At 41.1% G+C, this 20,845-nt stretch overlaps 2 protein-coding genes across 3 annotated transcripts; one reads left to right on the top strand and one right to left on the bottom strand.

Moving 5' to 3' along the window:
• Positions 1-20: 20 nt before the first annotated feature.
• LOC109964027 (myb-like protein X) lies at positions 21-3,437 on the top strand. The gene is made up of 3 exons (XM_020607037.1): positions 21-177; positions 277-1,785; positions 1,833-3,437. The coding sequence occupies exons 1-3, from the start codon at positions 21-23 to the stop codon at positions 3,386-3,388; spliced, it is 3,222 nt and encodes a 1,073-aa protein (XP_020462693.1). The 3' UTR covers positions 3,389-3,437.
• An 8-nt stretch (positions 3,438-3,445) lies between these two features.
• Positions 3,446-20,649, bottom strand: tnni3k (TNNI3 interacting kinase). 2 transcript variants are annotated; one of them, XM_020607065.1, is made up of 27 exons: positions 20,393-20,649; positions 20,080-20,247; positions 19,855-19,947; positions 16,576-16,684; positions 16,319-16,404; positions 15,913-16,010; positions 15,599-15,709; positions 15,397-15,495; positions 15,139-15,277; positions 14,765-14,909; positions 14,579-14,683; positions 14,302-14,396; positions 14,051-14,200; positions 13,884-13,967; positions 13,742-13,798; positions 13,301-13,393; positions 13,150-13,207; positions 12,868-13,062; positions 11,612-11,716; positions 11,469-11,521; positions 9,885-9,937; positions 9,302-9,434; positions 8,555-8,664; positions 7,501-7,560; positions 7,200-7,369; positions 5,439-5,518; positions 3,446-4,595 (listed from the first exon to the last, which is right to left on the bottom strand). In XM_020607065.1, exons 1-27 carry the CDS (start codon positions 20,463-20,465, stop codon positions 4,516-4,518), a joined length of 2,802 nt encoding a protein of 933 aa, XP_020462721.1. In that variant the 5' UTR covers positions 20,466-20,649; the 3' UTR covers positions 3,446-4,515. The 2 variants fall into 2 exon arrangements, with proteins under 2 accessions (XP_020462721.1, XP_020462720.1); XM_020607064.1 differs by lacking the exons at positions 3,446-4,595; positions 5,439-5,518; positions 7,200-7,369; ... (18 more) ...; positions 15,913-16,010; positions 16,319-16,404 and having other exon boundaries at positions 16,482-18,959.
• Between the last annotated feature and the right edge of the window lie 196 nt (positions 20,650-20,845).

Below are 20,845 nucleotides of genomic sequence, written 5' to 3'. Positions count from 1 at the left end.
CTTATGTTATTGCATGTGCCATGTCTCTTTTTCTTTCCCAAGCCAAATCTGTGCAGGAGAAGCTGGCAGAAGCCATGTTTAAGGAGTCTCAGTACAGCTCTGAGCCAGAACTCAGCGATACCAGTACTGAGGAGGAGGAGGAGTCCACAGATAAAGGTCATGAACAGAACAATAATGGTACCAGATTTCCATTTGTATTAAAATAATTAAACTACACAAGACAATTGCATTACAGAAAAGCTCCTTTCCTAAACAATCTCTAATTTGTATTTTCAGATATAGTTGCAAAGAGACCAGGAACATCTACAGAGCAGCAACAAACTTTTATAAAAGAGACAAAACCTGAGGAAAGTGTTGGTGAATGTGAAGTGGTTTGGGATCAGGAAGAGGTGTCTGAGCTAAAAGAAAAGGAGGATGGAAGTGAAAATGGGCCTAATGAGAAGAGTGATAGTACTGAACATGAGACAATCGTAGATGAACACAGTGGAAAGGCTGCATCAGAAGAAGCAGCAGCAGAAAATGATAAAGCAGAGGACACAAGTAGAGCTCTGCATCCTGTGTGTGAAGACAACATGACAAAAGAAAACATAACTTCAGAACCTGAAGAACATGTAGCAGCTAAATCCACTGATGCCAGTACTACAGCAGAAGCTGAAGAAAATAATAAAACTGCAGAGGAGGCTGACACAGAGATGGAGCAAGGGGCAAAAAGCAGCACGAAGGATGAATCATCAGTATCAGAGCCAAATAAAAACACTGATGAGACAGCAGTGGCAGATAATGCAGATGTGGAGGCGGCAATGACAGAGAGTGAGACAGTGAAGATGAAAGCAGAGCCCTCAGAGGAGCAAGAGGCCCTCGGCTGTGAAGAGGCACCTGTAAGTGACACAGAGGAGAAGCAGCAGGGAGACAGTGACGACAGTGCTGCAGCATCAGAGACAGAGGTCACAGCAGAGAAATCCAGCAGCTCACTGGATGGAACTGGAGATACTGTGGTGGAAAAAACAGACACAAGTGTGGATAATGCAAGGGATGAGAGCAGTACAGATGATACTAAAGAGGAGGAAGCAGAAGAAGTGTCAGTAGTAGAGGAGAGTAAGAATAATGGTGAAAAGGAGATGCATTATGTGGGAGAAGAGCAGACAGAGAAATGTGTGGAAATAGATGATGATGCAGAGAAGGAGAAGATAATGAAGGAAAGTAATGATGAGGGAAAGCAAACCAATCCAGATGAAATACCAGAAGCTGAAAATAGTGAGGAAAGAGAAAAGGATGGAACAGCTACAAAAGAAGAACAGGCAGGAGAAAAGGTAGAAAATGAGGAAATTAGGGAGGGTACAAAAAATTATTCAGACACAGAAGAAGGAAATGCAAACGGAGAGCCAACTGGGAAAACCCTCGACAAGAAAGATGAAGATGCAAATGAAGAGAGAGTTGATCAATTAGAAAAGCCAGAAAAAGACGAGGATATTAATGAAGGACAATCTGGAGCAGAAGGAACTAAAACTGATCAAATGAATGAGGGTGAAGAAACTGATGAAACAAAGACTGCTGCTGCTGCTGAAGAGCAGAGTGATGAGGCAGCAATGGCAGAGAATGATGAGAATGGGGACCAAGCTGAGCAAAATGAATCTGTGGAAAATAAATATGATGTAGAGGAAAAAGTCCTAACAGATAAGACTGGAGAAGAAGAAGAGATATCTGAGATTCCTGAAGAGCATGAGAAAACTGCGAATGATGGGAAAATATCTTGTGAGAATACAGTTGAGTCAGGATTCCTGAAGAGCATGAGAAAACTGCGGATGATGGGAAAATATCTACTGAGAATACAGTTGAGCCAAAAGACGCTGGTGACAGTGAGGAAGCAGATGGGACTAAAATAACTGAAAACACACTGAACAACACACCTGAGTCTGAAGATGTTGAGAAAGAAACGGAAGGAGCAAAAAAGAGTGAAAACGGAGATGTAGATGTTGAAAATGGGGAGATTTCTAGCAGAGCAGGCAACAACACTCATGAGAATGAGGCAGAGGCTGCAGATGAAAGTGACTTAAAAACAAAATCACATATTGAAGATGAACAAAAAACTGAGGAGCCTACTAAAGATGAGGGCCCAGCAGGTGTGGAGTCTGTAGACAATGCTGAAAAACAGGAAGATGACAAGGTGGACCAGGCTCTTGACACAGATATGGTGGAAAGTGAGGCAAAGGAAGAAGGAAAGCAAGACAAATCTGCTCAAATACAGCAGGAGGCAGCTGGTACAGAGCTAAAAGAGGAATCTAAATCAGAGGGAGAGGACAATGAGGAAACTAAACAAGATGGAAAATCTGAGCTTGATGATGAAAACAGAGATTCAGATTCAACTAAAAATAATGAGAACATCCAGAATAATGAAGACACTGTTGTTGGTGACCTCTCTGCTGCCAGCAGAGAAAATGGGGCAGACACAGAGGAGGTGACCAAAACCTTGAAGGAAGAAACAAGTGTGCAGCACAAACCTCAAGCACAAAACCATGAAGCTGATGAGACAGAAGACGGTGTTGCAGCAGCTGAAGCATCTCCAGAGGCCTTAGCAAGAGAGGACAGCACAGATCTGGTCACAAACTGGGTAACCATGCATCAAGCATCAAAGTTATTTGAGAAGTTTGTTGAACCTCCAGAAGACTTGAGGGAAGAGAACTTGGATGCCCAGGTGTCCAGCTCTACTGAAGAAGTGATGCTGAGCTCAGAGAGCCCACAGATTATATCTAATGAAGAAAAGGAACAAATGCTAAAAGATGAAAATGCTTCTGGGGAAGAAACCAAAGTGGAAACTTTAGAGTCAGATGAAGGAACATCCCAAGAGAAGGAGGTGAAAGACTTAACAACAGAGGCTGAAGAAAATGATAAAGAGTCTACAAATGGACATGAAACAACATCAGAAGAGCACAAAGGCAGCAGGGGACCTCTTGAGGAAGACAGTGCTCCAGATGGACCAGCAGAGACACAGAATGATATTTCCAAAACTGAAGTGGAAAGCATTGCAGGCACTCACCATTCAGCAGCCAGTGGCAAGCCGGAGAGTGTCACTGAGAACCTGCCAGAAGAGGAAACTCATGACAGTGGTCCAGACATGGATGAAGAACAAACAGAAGAGCACCCCGAGCATTTAGTGAGTCCAGACGAACTGAAAGAAACTGAGGAAATGCAGGCGAAAACAGATCAACAAAGTCGAGAAGCTACTGAAATAACTGACTTTACAATGTCCAAGTCTGAAGATGGAAGCCAGGAGGGGTCCCACACTGGAGGGATCCAATCCAAACCGCCTGAGGGAGACGGATCAATAGACCTGCAGCTGATCAAACACACTCTCACTGAAACGTTGTTTGGTCACACTAAAGTACAGTGATGCTTTATTTTTGTGTGTTTTAAAGGAAGATATTCTGATAGTGATTCAACTATTCAAGCTCATGAATTATTTTTCAATAAGTAAAAATGCTTTCAGACAATCACATGGTGGTCAGCATTTGCAGTGGTGAAAATGGGTTTAGTGGTGGTTTCTGTGTTACGCTTGAATGGCTTCTGAAATAGTTTTCTTCCTTTAACCCTCAGAAAGAAGAAGCTGCATAATGAACTTTGCTGATTCATAAAGTGTTTACAACAGACCACCTCTTCCTACGGTATTGTTGGCGAAGAGGTACAGCGTTTGTGAGGCATCACGTCCACCTGCTGTCACCTGTAAACAGATACTTCCACTCACACTCACAAATGACTGAATAATTCATAGAGGTAGCGGACTCCCACAGCCTGGTTTGCCCTCGCAGATGTCAGCCCTCTACTGACTTGGAACAAGCATGAAGTTACTTCAGTTTTGGTCAGAGATTTGTAGCTTCACTGTGTCTGTGTTAACGAATAATAGGCTGCTAAAACAGCGTAGTGAAACGTGACGTCTGGCCACAGATTTGTGTCATTATTGCTGCTACCGCCACCTCTTTAAAAAAACAAAACAAAACAAAACAAAAAAGCAAACAGAAAAATCATGCATAGTATTTATTTGTATTGGCTTTTCATCATATTTTTATGGCTAGTGTGGGTTTGTGGGGTTTCACCTTTTTATTTGATATCTGTCAGTGACCGAAAACTTGCATGATTTAGGCATTTATAAAATAAAAATAAGGCTGATGATGCCTTTCTGCTTTTTTCTTGACAAAAACAAACTGAATGTCAAGATCATGGCACACATTTCTGTAGTTCTCCAAGCTTGTATACAAGTCATTTGCAAACTATGTACACACAAAAAAAAAAAACATTCTTGTCACACATATTTACAGGATCAGGTGACCTCAACGTAATAAGCAATTTGTACATATTGTATGTATCAGATAAACCTAATATAACACAGGACTAAACTTACCTAATTAGCAACAACTACTACTTCTACCACATGTTCACACAGTTTCACCCAAAGTGAATTCACACAAATACAATGAATGTCTGAACTAATAAGGTCTGGAGATGTTGGGAGCTCCACCAGGTTTAGTTACTGTCCTCAAAGCTGCCGCTGCTGCTGAAAGAGGAGCAGAATCTCATGGTGCTCATGGGATCAGACACATACCCTGAGAGAGACATAAATCCACAACTGTGACACTGACGCATGTTTTGTGGCAAGTCTCGCCTGTGAATAAAACTGATGATAACAACAAGGCTGATAACATTCTCCATTTGTTTTATTGTCAACAAATCCCCATGAAAAGCAAACAAAAACCGGATCCTACTAACAAGTATAATCTGTGCAGCCTGCTCATTCTTCTGTGCCATAGAGCTTCACTGTTGTCCTGACCAGTTTTTTCATTACTAGGAACATAGGCACTGTTGGTTATTTATTTTTGGTTGATACATACAATGTCCAAATGCCATAAAAGCCCACTAGTGCACTAGATGTGTATTAATCCACTGCTGAAAATAGTCCCTAACAAATGCACTTTTTACTCCTGTTGGAAAAATGGTTGCTGCTCTAGGAAATTACTGAGGCTTTTTAAAAATAAACCTGTATACTTGTGACTTCTTACTTTTTACTTTAGTGGGATTTGTTGACAATATGAATAATATAGAATAGTACAACTTGTACAGTATCTCTGAAACTTACAATTTATTTTGAAAAAGGTTTAAAAATGATGGAGGACAATATATAAGGAATTTAAAAGGTTTAGAAAAACACTGGCACTGAATAGTGGATAAAATAAACAATAATGCTATGTGAAAATGGATGAAATTAGATTTATAGAACAAGAGTATTAAAGAAAAAAAATTAAAAGATGATACTTAATTTGCATCCCTACAGAGAGGCAGTTCGAGAAATATTCTGATTTATCATGACACTAGTGTGAGTCTGGAGTGTTTAAATAAGACAACTTCACTTACAAAAGCAATTATTGTTTCTAAGTATTCTGCACACAAACCGTTTCGATCGATAGGAGAGAACTGCATGCTCCTTCTTAGCTCCTCCAGTGAAAGGCCTCCAGATGCTCGACGCCGCTCGCTGAAAAGTTTAATAAAATCAGCCCTAGCTCATTAATCCACTGCAAAACAGCACACATCCATAAATATATACTGCTTCATTTACATGGGGCTAAGACAGATGAGATGGTGTCAGGTACACGCAGAAGAAACTCAATCTGTAATCTGCTCTTACTTTCTCTGTGGGAGTGCTGTATACAAAATTGATGATTGATTGATGGGGCACCTCCAAACACAATCTGTACAGCTTCATCAAAAGAAAGCCAACTTTGATGCTCAACTATATTTATTTAATATTTGAACACTCTGTATAATATATTTAAGACATGCATTTAATGTGGTGTAAGCATGAGGATAGGCAGTGTCTGACTTTTGCTAGTGCATTCACGGGGACTGTTACTAGGCTCCGACTTTTCTCTCTCTCTCTCTCACACACACACACACACGTGCATTTCTATCTTTGTGAGGACACTCATTGATATAACACATTCCCTAGCCCCTTACCCTAACACTTAACTATCAGAACTAAATGCCTAACTCTAACCCTAATACCCAACCCTAACCTAAACCTAATTCTAACCTGAACCCTAAAACTAACCCTTAACCCTCAGAAAGGTGTTTCAGAAAGTAAGGACCTGCCAAAATGTCCCCACTTTGTAGTGTATATGGTCCTCATTATGCAGCAATTACAAGAACACACACATACACACACGCACAGGACTTTCTCTTCAGGAAGAATGTCACGCTTGTTTTATTGCGTTTGCTTTCCTTTGTTTCCTGTTCGGTATCTGAGCAACTCCTCTCCTCAGTGTTGCAGTAAGTATCTTAAATGGTGTGGCATAACAATGGTTTGGAGGGAGCTGTTTCTACAAGCCCAGCCATGGTATTTGTGGAGTCCCCCAACCACCCACCCCGATTAAAAACCACACTAGATTTAGTGGTTTCAGCTTTCTAAAATACTTTCTGAAGCCATTTTTCATGTGGTAAGTGGGAAGATTATTAATATAAATCAAATTAAGAAATCTGTGTTCCCTCTACAGTGATGACAGCAAAAACAAAAGCTATATCTACTTAAGTAGGTAATGGCTAGTTCATTAACCCTTCCTACACCTGAAGAGATGAACCCACCATTACCTGGGATCTCAAGAAACTTTGGGATTTTCAAGAAACTAGCAAACAATAACAAAACACAGGGCATCTATTCTGGGGAAACCGTCAAAGTTCCAAAGCTACCTACTAAAATCTGTTTTGCTTTAACAGTTGTTAATAACGTTTAGGAATTTGCAGAGAAAACGATTTAAGTATCATCCAAAGTGAGTTGATAAGACGTAGCTTTTATGAAGACAGTCAAGAAGGGGCGTGCCAATGCTAGTTTGTTATATACGACATAAAATACTGTAGGTATTTAATATAGATTTTGACTGTTTTAGGGGAGTTCAATTGTTTTTCTTTGTATTTAAAAGACTGTCCTAATTACACAGCTGTTATTTTTTAACTAGGTCCCAATCAAGAAACATAAAGTCTTCATTTGGTAAGCACCATGTTGCTGAGTCACTGAAGCAGGAACACTTAAACAGCTTATTACGAAGACTGACCAGAGTTGGCAATGGCCAGTAGCTGGGTTATTGTGTGCATGTTAATCTGGCCATTATTCTCACCCTCTTGACCTTCACCTGTGTGAGGAGATGCTTCTGTTCTCTTACCTCTGAGTCCAGAAGGCGTAGGCACGAGTGTTGAGAGCATACTCAAGCTCAAAACGAGAGCGAAGGGCAGCCACGTGGCTCCGGCCAGGCCCTCCTCGTCCGAGCAGACAGTCAGAGGAGGAGGAGGGTGACAGGGAGCCGCTGCTGTTACTGGAAGCTGGAGACATCAGCTGGTACACAAACACACACACACACACCAACAGCAAGCTGGTCATAACTGAGAGAAATGAATTAACAGAACATGTAATTCACTACAGTAACCCTGGGGGTGACATTTAAGAATATATGGGATATTATCTACCTCAACATTGCACAAGCATTCCTCCAGGTTGGAAACCACTTCAGAGAACTCAGGCCTGTCCTAAAGCAGAAAAAACAGACTGCAGATATATTTTTTTCTGCAGCAGGTACCTCCCACAACAGACATGCCCAGTTTGTTCTCTCTAATGTGGTCCTGTGTTTGTTGCTTATTTTAGTCCACCCAGACGTGAAGCAAAGGTGAGCTCTGCTTCAAAAGCAGAAAGGCCTTAGATCTCTTGCCACTCAGTTGAAGAATAAACACTGTCACCCTGGAGCTGCTCAACCTCAGACAGTGACTAAGCTGTGCACATAATGTCTTCAACACAGGAACACAAGAGAGAAATGTAAAGTTGAAAAGATAAGAATGCAACAAACCCTAAATGTCATTATATTTTGACTTTTGCAAAAGCTTTTATCTGCTGATTTTAGGGTCTTTGGGAGCAATCAAGTTGTTCCTGCCCTAAAGAAAAACATCTTATATAACATTGTTTGGAAATTTCAAATTAGATATGCATCAAGTTGTAAAACCTACTTATTCTGCAGTCTTCCTTCTCACAGACTTAGACAGATACATTTTACAATACAAATCCTGTAACCACAGTGCAGCATGTCCCATTGGTGCACCATATCAGACATGCCACTTTAAGCCTGTTACACCCATACTCCAGGTGACTCTGGGATGAGGCGATCACAGAGGGAGACGTATCCACAGGCAAACCAACAGCTGGTTGACAGCAGGAAGGAGACGTACCACAGAGGAAGAAATATGCCAACATGCTCTGTGTGTAACATTGTGTTTAATGAGGGCAAGAAAAAACATGCCTGGCTAATTATGAATATTACTGAGCAAGGGCTGTCTAGGTCATGTGTGGTCATAAATGTGAACAGCCGTGCAATAATAGATCATCTGGGGACACGGTTGCTTTCACTACTGCTGCATTTATTTTCTGGAGCAGCCGACTCAGCATCATTTACCTCTCACATATTCAGTGTGTTGGGATGAATGCTACTGGCAATAAGGGTTCAAATTAAAGAAGTGAAGTCAGGTCGTTCACCTCTGGGCAGGCGTTCCAGCCTCTCATCAGAAGTGCAGAGATGGGTTTGGGGATGGAGTTACCAATTGGAGGCCGGACATGGTGGTAGGCCATGTCTGCTGCTGCAGCAGCTGAGGGCAGAAGAAGAACGTAGCTTTAAAATATTTTTTTGGTATAAATTTGTCTATGTTTTCAATATATTTTGTCATTATCAGTGGAGGAAATTAAGTACACTTCTTCTTATACTGTACTTAAGTACAATTTTGATATCTGTACTTTGAGTATTTTCATTCTCTGCTACTTCATACTTTGACTTCACTACATTTTAGAGGCAAATATTGTACTTTTTACTCCACTACTAACTCCACCACCGATCTATCCATCCATTATCTATCTGTGCTTATCCTGAGAAATGTGGGGGGGCTGGAGCAAATTCTTTGTGAGACAGCAGCGCTAACCACTGTGTCACCATGCCGACCTACCGTAAGATCTTTTTTGAAACAAACACACACTTCCTGACTTTTGTCAAAAACAGCCAGATTTACAGATGTGTTTAAAATGTTGGGAATACAGAATACCCTTTTCACAGCAGACTTACTTTTAAAATTTCATGTGTTACTGACAACTTTAAGGACGATGTTACCTTTTTGTTACATGCCCTAGAAGGTCGTGACAGTGCGAGTCAGTATGCACAATAACAGGAGGCTGAAACTGAAGCAGTTACATGCGAACATCATTACAGCCCAAAATTACTGTCAAGAAAAATACCGGGTTTTAAGTGGGCGAAGGGAATTTCCCCAGTCAGCAGCTCCCACAAGCAGAGGGCGTAGCTGAATATATCTGCCTTCACTGAATAGCGAGTGCACTGGGTGAACACCTCCGGAGCCATCCAGCGCAGGTTCTGCACAAACACACGCATATTTAGGCTTAAGTGAGGGTTTGGTTGACAGACTGGAATTTTATAAAATCAAGACATTAAGCCAGGCCATCACATTACTGGCATAAACACTGCATCCCAGCAAGGGCGAGTAGTTCCTCACCAGCGGCAGCTCTCAAGAGATGTCACACAATTAACACCAAAAACTATATGCCAAGCACTCTATGTAGTGATGAGTCAGTACATTCAGACAAAATCTGGATGAGGGCAGTTTTGTTTTTTAGCTGGTGAGCAATTGATGGCAGGTGCCAACAGAAGCTCTGGCTTGGACTCCAAGAGCACATTTTTTAATAGAACATGCCTCATTCTTCCAAGGATACTGCAGATGGTGTGAGAGTATTTAGAGCAACAAACCCATTCCAAAACATTCTGTGTGAGTTATCAAATAAATCAAACAGAGGAAACAGAATTGACCCCGGGTTGCTTGGTCATGTTATCTTCATCCACAGACTGAAGAAACCTGGATTCTGCAGAGGAAGGGAGGAACATGCAGTGGTCAGACACTGTACATCCATGTCCAGTTATGTCATCTAGCTGTAATTTTATCAGCAGAGTCAGTGAATAAAGTCTTTCATTGCCAGGAACTAACCAAACGAAACTTGGCTGTAAATATTTCCCTTAAGTGTAGAAATGGGTGACAGCAAAGATATTACATATCATTATAATCATTTTTTTAACTACAGTATATCACAATATCAGCTACTACAAAGTGAAATGTTAAAGGTAGTGCTAGTGATTAATTTCAAAAGCATTTTTGTTTCATTTCTTGAAATGAATGAATACATTAAATGCACTGACAACATAAATAAAAAAAGTCTGTCATCTGTGGCAGTGCATGGTGCAGTGTGCATGCAAGTCAGAATGAAATGGTGGGACTTCTTCGGTTGGTTACTTTCAAAATCGAGCTTCCTCTTACTGGTTTTTCTAGGAACTCCAATCTTAAAGCAAGTTGATGCTATTTTACATTGAACTGCATGGTCACACGTAAGCTTTAATTCCAGCCATTATCTATACAACTTATCCTGAAGAGGGTCGCTGGGGCACTGACATTGGGTGAGAGGCGGGGTACACCCTACACAGGTCCCCAGCCTATCACAGGGCTTACACTTAGAGACAAACACAAACTCCTACGGGCAATTTAGAGATGTCAGTTAACCTAAGCTGCATGTCTTTGGACTGTGGTAGGAAGCCAGAGTACCCGGACAGAACCCATGAAGGCACGGGGAGAACATGCAAACTCTGCACAGAAGGGCCCTGGGTCGGCCGGGGCCCAAACCTGGAACTTTTTTGCTGTGAGATGACAGCGCTAACCACTCTTCCACCATGCTGCCCTCATTTAGAGGATAGCATTAGTTATTAGTTTTATAAATAATTTTATCACAATATAAACCTATTAGAATAACATTTTAAATTAAATATATAGTCAAAGTTCACTTACTTTTGTATTAAAAAGAGTTTTTTTTTTTAAGTTCCTGTGGACAGAAAGGAAGTTTCCCATTCCTATTTTTTTCTGTATTGATATTGGCCCATGACTTTAAAGCTGAATTAAAGCGAAGCTACATAAACTAACTGAACAGCAGTGACTATAGACACAAGCAAGTGTTACAAAACCATGGTAAATCTGAAAGCAGTATAGCACAGGTGGAGAAGAGTCAAACTAAGTAAACTAACTGAGTAATGTCTGTTATACACCAATATTTATTGAAAATTTGTTAATGTGTCCCACCATGTTGGATACATAGCTTTAACTTTAATCTTTTTTCTTACCACTAGGTGACATAATGAAGCTAAGAAGTGTCTCAAGTTGTTATCATGGATGTATTAAACAGTAGATCCAAAGATACCCGTTTATTTATTTAAATGAATGCTGCTCACACAGTGAATACATCTGTCACCTTACCAAAAGTCAGTCCATTCAATGCTGATATAACAGTGGTCATTCAGCTTTCATTTTCTCTCTACAACAAATAAAACAGCACTAAAACTCTCTTACTTTACCTCCAAAGTCAGCCACCACAGCATGTCCATCCTCATACAGCAGAATATTGTGACTGGAAGGAGCACATGTATTATTTGCAATGACAACAGTTATTTCAGACTGTCAATACCATTCTACCACAAATGTTTACAGCAGCACCCACCTGTTGAGGTCCCTGTGGATGATAGGCTGGGTGAGGTTGTGCAGGTACTCCATGCCCTTGGCCACATCGATGGCAATGATGAGCTTGGACTGCAGGTCGATAAGCCTGTCCATTGACACATCATTAAAGCAGCAGCCACTTAGTGTCAGATCAATGGGCCCTACCAATCACACATAGCACTTTACACAGATCAATAGGACAGTCTATAAAGACAGCACCTGGCCACACAGTTAGCAAAACACTTCGTCTGGATCAATGATGATCCCAGCTGAGGACGAGAGACTGAGGAGGAGAGGCTTCCAGAGAGGATAATGAGACCTGAAACAGTCAAGTGTGCTCTGCAAACACATGCCTGTATGACACTGAGTAACTCCTAAAGATAGTTTGACTTCAACTTGCATCTTAACAACGGTGTCAAAGTGTGTGGGGGGAACCAAGTTCTTTCACGGTTTCTTTGTTTAGTTTAAGAACAGTTTAAAAAAATAGAATTTAAAATGGAATTAATAACTTACAGTCCTGGACTGGTTATGAAACAGTGGGCCTCTGGGCACAAGCGTAAAAGGCCCCCACCCTCCTACGTAGAAAGACTCCCAGAATGAAACAAAGTTTTATGTCTTGTGCTTTCAGTTATTTTACATATCTATGGTTGTGTTGAGCCTATATTTTGTTGTTTTGCATCTTTGTAGATATTTTGCACCTCGTTTTAATCTTTTTGTGTCTATATTTCATTGTGGCACTTGTTTCACAACTGTTTTTCATTTCTTTTTTCGTTATTTTACTTCACTTTTTAGTTTCTTTGCATCGCTCTGTGATTATTTTTCTGTGTTTTACTTGTTTTTGTCTGTGAGGTTATTTTGCATGTCCTTGTACTCATTTTGCATCTATGTGGTTATTTCTATTTGTGGTTGATCGACTTTCCAACATGAAATGCTAACAGTCACTTTTAACAAAAGCTCTGGTCCAGGGGCCCAGTACAGAGAGTTTTACACTCCTGATCAATCAGTATAAATCAGTCTTAGTCTTCCATAATTATACTTATAAGTCTTAGCATTAGCACATATATCATTGTTATATGTGTGTCAACTTGTTAGAATTAATAACCGCATAACGCTAATGCGTGTGAAGAGGGGAAGCTGACAGGTAAGTTCTCAGTTTATTAGCTTGTGCGTGTCTCAATGGGCAATGGATGATGAGAACTCATATACTGTATGTTAGGCACACTGTGATATATACTTGGTGTCTGCAGACTTCCTCACCTCTTCTGCTCATGCAGCAGGGAGAACAGCGAGCCTCCAGAGACATACTGGGTGACGATGGCAAACTGGCTGGGGTCATCCAGGCACGCCCCAACAAAGTGGATGATACATGGGTGATTGAGGCGACAGAGGATGGAAACTTCTCTGCAGAACATGTCCACATCTGACTTTGAGCAGTACGTGTTGGCTCGATAGCTGCAGAGAGAGAGGATCTAGTACCTGATCAGCTAAACTGAAATCATCATCTAATCACTTTGAGTTGTGGGTTAAATGTACAAATACCGTTTTATGGCAACAATTTTGTTTCGGCATTTGCCTTTATAGACTCTTCCAAAGGAGCCTGAGGGTTAAACAGATAAAATTTTTAATAATATTATCAGATTTGGAAGCATATAAGTTGAAATGAAAACGTGACAAGGCTGAAGAGAGTTACCTGAACCAATAATTTCATTAAACTCCAGCTCAGACAGCTGAAGGTGAAAATGAGATGGGAGACTCGCCCTGAGCAGGAGAACCTCTGCTTTCTCTGAAAAGAAAGGGCAGAGACTAATTTGTTAACTTTACAGGGAAAGGTCACCCTGTTGTTCTTTTGAATTCAGCACCCCACTGCCAGGGAAATATTTTAACCCTTATATTTTACTGTTGATGTTTAGAGGATTAAAACCTGGGTTTCATTACATTCACATTAATAGTTTCTCAGACATTACTCCTTCGATATCACACAAATGAAGATGGATCTGTAGTTCACACCAAGGACAACAGCTAGGTGATACCACCAGCCCCTTCCCTTGCCAACAGACACAGAATGTGCTGTCATGTTGTCTGACAGTGATGTGAAGTGTGGGAAAATCTGTGCTTCACCCCACCTCACTACCTTTAGTCATGCTTTTGATCTTTCCCAGAGGAGACGGGACAGAAACATAGGAGCCATCTAGAAGAGAGTCGACATATTCAGGCACATTAACTGGAGGATGTTTGTGATTTTATTCAAGATAACATTTAAGGGCACGACTCACCGCCTCCTGGCTGGGAGTACTCGTTGCAGGGGGAGTCATCTGGACGTTTGTAGTGTTTCAATAAGGTGACGATGGCATCATGACCTGGAAAGCACAACAACAGAATGGTAACGTGAGTTTTAATGTGCTTTTTGCTGACAGATAGGCTCACATACAGGTGAACAGACCTTTCTCATAGGCCCACATGAGGCAGGTTTGCTCATCCTTCTCCCCGCTGGACCTGCTCGGGTCACAGGCAACCAGGTTCATGTCTGCACCACTGTCCAGCAAGAACTGCACCAGGCGGATGTGACCATGGAAACAGGCACTGTGTAGACCTGCACAGTGTCACAGCATACACATGAAAATTGCCGCCGGTCTTGTATTCAATTTAACTCAACAAAGAAGCTATGCTAGTTTAAAGGATGTAAAGAGTCACCTGTATGGCCATCTCTGCCCTGATGGTTGATGCTCATAGCATTCTGGCTCAACAAGAACTTGACCAGCTCCAGGTCTTTACCATAGGTGCACGCACTTTGAGAAAGGATAGGCATTCAACATCATGTCAGAGCAACAGGAACCAGGTTAAAGGAGATGCTCAAAAGAGTGACCTTGGCAAATTGGTCATTTGGTGTCTTTGTACAGTATACTGTATATATATGCATTTGTGTCTCTGTTTTGTATACTATAAATAAAGACAGCATGCTATACACTACCTGTGAAGTGCTGTCTCGCTGAATATGTTCTCCTTTGAAAGACTTTCTGTGCCGGCAAGCTGTATAATCTCCTTCACTGCTGCAAATTTGCCATTGTAACAAGCCCTGATGAAACACAACACTTCATATACACTTTGTCAACTACCAAGAAGTTAGTGAATGCAATTATCACTGTAAATCATTTACAGGTGTAGTGGCGTGTCCCCGTAGATATTGACGGAGTGAGGCTGTGCGTCAAAGTTGCCCTGCAGGAGGAAATGCACAATCTTATGGTGACCAAAGCGCGCACAGAAGTGGAGAGGAACATGATCTTCATTGTCCTGGTCATTTACTGAGGAGAAGACCATCAAAGTTCAAGAAATTAAACTGTTGTTCATGCAGTCATCCGCAGGTACATAATTTAATTAGCTTCCGGCTTTAGAAGCAGGAAATCAGTAAGCAGGCTGTTTTACAACCATAGGAAAGTAAAGTGTGTACTAACCTACGCTATTATGTTTCATTTACAGGCCACCGGCTCTTAACTAAATATATTAAAGTGCTCTCTCAGTCTCAAGTCTCACCATTAGCTTTGCTCCCTTCCCCCATCAGCAGTTTGACGATGCCAAGGAAGCCCTTGGCTGCAGCCAGGTGCAGCGGTCGATCACCCACCTCGCCACTCACATTCACATCCGCTCCAAACTTTAGCAGCAGCTTTGCCACCTGGAAGGTGGAGAGAGACAAGAAGAAACAAGTAGTATGATTTCAGTTGAGAGAAGTGTCCGTCTTAAACTGTTCTGAAACTACACAGAATGCAGATGTGATTATCAAGAGAAATTTACCTGCTCATGACCATTGTAGCAAGCAATATGCAGGGGGGTGTAAAACAATGCATCCTGGACATTCACATAAGCCCCATGCTGTAGGAGTATATCTGCTGCCTGACAGGAAAATAGGAAATTATTTTAAGAAGGCATTGAAAAGCTGGTGATAATGTTTCCCACAGGCACCGAAGAGAAAACAATGCGCAGGTTCAGCTCTCACCTCATGGTGCCCAGCCAGTGTAGCAACATGCAGAGCAGTTAGGGCACCATATCCCACCTGCTGGACATCTGACCCTCCATGAAGAAGGGCCGTCACAAGCTCAGCGTTGTCCTGTGACATGAGGGGGAATCGCACATGCCATCACCATTTAAGTTAATGCTGCTAAACCATACTGCCTTTGTGTGTCCTTGCACTCCACCATGTGGCAAAACACGAAAAGCTCTTGACTAGATGTCAAATAACACAAGCAAGACAAAGACATTCATTACAGCTAGACATATGTTTTGAAATCTGACACTTTCATTCTTCTTTACCTTGTAAGCAGCCAGGTGGAGAGCAGTGAATCCATTCCTGGACAGTCTGGAAGGACGCAGGCCTTTGAGCATCATGGTGCGAATATGGGCCTTGGTCCCTGGTCACAAAGATGTATTGTCATGTAATGGAAAAATACTTAAATCAACAAAGCATCAAGTTATGTATGGAAGCCATAACATGGTAAAATAACCTACATCTGAACAGCTGAAGTCATAAAGTGCTGGTGTAAATTGTAAATTTATTTTACTTCTTATATGTATAAGAATTTAGAATTTGTTTGCTTTATACGCTCAACAACAAAACGTCCACCTTCAGACAATAACCTCAGTCAGTCCAGTGTAATCTTTCCTTTTACTGTCGCATTTTATTGTGGAGTTATTAATAGACTAATGTAGTCATGCATACCTCCACACACGCAGCAGAGATGCAGCAGCGACAGCCCCTTCTCTGTTCGATAGCAGTAGTTCACCTTCTGAAAAGCCTCATCAGAGCTAAGCCACAAAATAAATAAATAAATCGCCTGCTTGTGACAACTGAAAACCCAGACAAAAAAATAAGAACACATGCATACAGTAGGCACAGCATTTATTAAAGAAAATTCAGATTATGCTGTAACTCATACAGACTGAATTCCAGTTTTAAAATCAGAAAACATTTGTCACCTGAAGGCAAGTTTAAGATCCGCAAGCTCACTATCTTTGAGCTTAAGGTCGTCTTCCAACCTCTCGACGATCACAGAGTATGACTCGCCAACCTTCTTCTTCCACTCATCTTCATGGCCCCATTGTCACAGTTAAACATAACAACCATTTAAAAATATAATGCCCATTGTTTACTTAAAATGCACTGATATCCCTAATTTATTTACTACATAAATTAATGAATTGACATTTAAATTAATGAAGTATGAATGATGAATACCTGTGTAGCAAAAAAGCAAAGCCCACACTTCTAAATTCAAACTTTGCTGTTAGTCCCGAGGAAATACAATAAAATTACCATTACCTGTACAAGTCTGAGAAGGTCTTGATTTGTAATTTCCCATTGATAAGATCCTTCTCTTGTAATCTGTGCTGTATAGTTTGAACAACAGTAAAGCAGTAATACAATCTTACTCTGCCACAATTGTGCACAGGACCAGATAAAGGGGGATCATGACTGTGGGCTAAAAATAAACACCTTTGAGTGGAATGCCTAACAACTAGGACAACTGATCTCCCTCCAAATGCAAGCAAGTGTGTGTCAGGGTGTGTGTGTGTGTGTGTACACAGCCTACGGTATAAAACAAAGCAACTGTCTTACACTATCCCAGATATCCTACCAAAGCAATTCATGTAAATGTAGTCTGGCTGATGAACTGAAACTGAAGTGTGCTGCATTTTCTACTGTTTTGTCCAATAATAGACTAGTTCAGTGGTGCTCAGAGCTTTTCTGTCATTCTTATCATGGATTTTTCACAGCAGGTCTGTAGATTTGTGATAGCAGGAAAAGCACAGATGAAACTATAAAAGATAAGGTAGGATATTTGAATTTGTCATTTTCAAGTAGAAAACTGTACATGTACAAAGCAAACATACAAAATGGCATGTATCAATTATCAGAAACATTACACCACAATAAATGTGGTAGCTTTAATGGTCCAGTCACCTCTGTGTGATGTCATTGTATAGTCCTTTCCTGAACTTCAACATCTCCTCCAGGTTCTTACACTGTAAACACTCCTGCATAGACATCAGCTTTGTGCCTCTGGGCAAGGTGAATGTGGAGCCATCCATGACAGCCTTCAGCATTTCCAGAGACATTGAGACAGAGCTTTGTTGGTCAGAGCAAACAGGAAACAGACAAGCATTCCACAAACTACAGCTGGACGTGTCACCAGAAAACCTCAGGACTTCATTATCCATCTCCCAGTGGGACAAACACTCTGCTAGGCTGAAGCCAAAAAGCTTCAGCACCTCCATATATGCAGGGGCTTCCACACTGTGCTTCAGGTTGTCATTAATCCCAAAGACAACAGTCACAAACCCGATTCGATCCTGGTGGTTCACAGACAGTGAGTGCATAAAAACTCCACCGGGCACCGAGAGGCCTGCACTGACCCGGCAGCTGCTGACAACAGAGCCCTTACCAACAACAACTCCTGCTCCCAGTCTGGAGTACTCGACAACTGATTCTGCTCCCACAGAGCAACTAGGATCGAGGACACTGTACATAACACAGCAGCCAGTGGATTTTCCAGAATTTTCATTCATGTGTACACTGAAGGCAGACGACAGCAGGTCCAGCTCACTTCTCAGTGCCTCATCCTCAGTAAGGTGAAAGAGGTATTCTGAAGTGGTTCCGATGTGATAAAACTTGGAGTTATTCAGGAGAATGACATTGAGGGGAGTGCCTTTTAGATGACGGAAGATCTTTTGGCGGACTTCCACCAGACCTCTCTCCTCTCTAGTGACATTTGCACTGTTGTTGGTGTAATCTATTGTGGCTTTAGGGCCCAGTGCTTGAAGAAAGTCCCCATATGCGTCTATTTCACAATGCAAAGCCCCCAACTCTTTCAGCAGATTAAGAAGAGATGTTGCAGTGTCAAAGTCTACATAATATGTGCTGTCTGTGTAGACGAACTCAGCATCACGTAGAGAAAAACAACCACCCTGCCTCTTAAAAACAGCCCCACTGTCCCGCATTTTCTCAGTCCCCGGCTTATGCAGATATTGCAAACAGGAAATGTTCTCCATTTCCAAGTTAGTCAAATTTTCATGTGAATCCAACACAAACACCCCATGGGTGGTTCCGATAGAGAGTGGGGAGGGGTGGGCCAAAGCTGTGAAGCCAGGTTTATCAAAGCAAACTGTCTCATCCTCTGCAGTACTGTAGAGCTCAATGTCATCTGCACAGGTCACCAGAATGCCAGGCTTCATTTCAGATGGGAAATCCACATACATGGCCAGTTTGAGCTCCAGCATCTGGTAGAGAGGGTCACCCACTGGCATGGCAGTGAAAATCTTCCCCAGGGCGCTGGCACTGGGCAAACGCTGACTGAACCCACCTTAAAAAATAAGAGGAGAAATGTTAAAGTGGTTTTGATCACACATTTTTCTCTCATTATGTGTTTAAGAATGTTTGTGTTGAATACAAAGTATTTAGTCTCACAATATGGCATAGGATTTCTGAATCTATTTTAAACTTTACAATGTACAAAAAAGGAGGGTTTTCACACCCAAAGTAATGAGACGTTTCCTCTATTTAGTTCACATTGTTACACATCAGCACATTGAAAAAAAATTCATATATGTTTCATCTATGATTTCCTCAGTGTGTAATCTTTTTGTGATTTGGAATTTGACTTTGGTTATATGCAACGTCAACTGTGCCTTCTTGTCTTTGGTCGTGCGTGATGTTCTTTACCTTTAATCTCTGCAGTGTTGTCATGCTGTTAAAAATGTCTTAAAAAATAAATGACTGACCACAGACAGAACTATATTCATAATGTGGTTCATTGATTTAGACTTTTTCCATGTGTTAGTCAACAAGAGGAACCCTGTTACAGTTTATATACTGGGCAAACTTCTCATATACTGCAGGCGTAGTAGGCAACTAGGGACAATGTTAAATCAATAATCAGCACCACTTTGTGACAATATAAGGTTTTACACATTTGGAATTAACAATTAAATATATTGATTTGTCATAAATTTAATTTGCTGGATAAACATTTCTGTTTGGCTATTTATCCTGTTTTCTACATGTACCATGTGATTCTTAGAAAAAGTTGTATGCTATATAGTCAAATAAAATAGCATATAAGTGATAGAGGATTTTAATCCATAAAGCATACAATCATAATTACTTCATACAATTAATCACCTTTTTTAAGTTATAAATTTTAAGGAAATTGTTCAAATATCAAAAGATTAAAACAAGTTACTTCTGATATCTCAAACCTGCATGGATCAGGATGACTCTCAGTCTGCAAAGATCCTTCCCATAGTGGTCCCTCAGCCACTGCAGTGCGTACAGCGTGGAGCCCCCATTCCCTGAAAAACACAAGGTCACAATAATATTAAAGTGGTACTGCCCTGTCAGCCACAAGCAGAGGAGAGTGAAATATTTGGCGCTATACAAATGAATTGAGTTGAACTGAAATTGTTATCAGACCTATCATTCACCTATTTTAGATCCAGGAGGATCTGAGAAGACCTTGTAGTGGATCCCACGGGGCAGCTCTTTTCTGTCAACTTTCTCACTGATCTGCAGCTCATATGCTTCTCTCTGGTTCCCATCCGCTGCAGTCACAACCACCACATCCCAAAACTGACCAGGCCGCATCTCTCGACCTTCACACAAAGAGAAAACAGCAGTTTATAACATGCCCACTTCATAGTGAGAATACAATTAAACCATGGTTTTTAGCTAAATACAGAAACTGAACGTTAACGACATAAGGTTACTGATACAGCCAAAGCCAAACATAAAACTCACCCCGTAGCAAATTAAATTTTCTGAGCTTTGCTCTTGTTGCAGTTTGTAGCCTTTTGACACATTCCTGGCTCATTTTGTCGTCTCTAATCCCCACTGTACGTGTTCGATATAGCGACTAATAACACGATTTTAGTCGATGATTTGTTTCAGACTGCGCAGACTTCACTCTGTAATACTTCCGGGTGTCGTCACGTGGTCGGTAGTTTACATTGTAGGCGGGGAGTGAACGGAGCACGTGGTGCGGGTCGTAGCTTACGGTTTTTCGAAATTGTTTTGGAACTATCAAATTTTCTACCCTATATATGATCCTTTGATAATATTAACTAAAAGTTGATAAATGACCCAACCTATAATAAAACAAAAAAAAAAAATAGTACATGGACATCGTATTTCTTCAACACAAAATATGCTTTATCTTGTAATTACCTGTTTTTCGCGAGGCTTCAGCTTAAT

Source organism: Monopterus albus, unplaced genomic scaffold (genome assembly GCF_001952655.1).
Source record: "Monopterus albus unplaced genomic scaffold, M_albus_1.0 scaffold83.1, whole genome shotgun sequence".
NCBI classification, from domain to species: domain Eukaryota; kingdom Metazoa; phylum Chordata; class Actinopteri; order Synbranchiformes; family Synbranchidae; genus Monopterus; species Monopterus albus.
The sequence above is the reverse complement of the archived record's forward strand: the minus strand, read 5'-3'. Positions and strand labels throughout refer to the sequence as shown.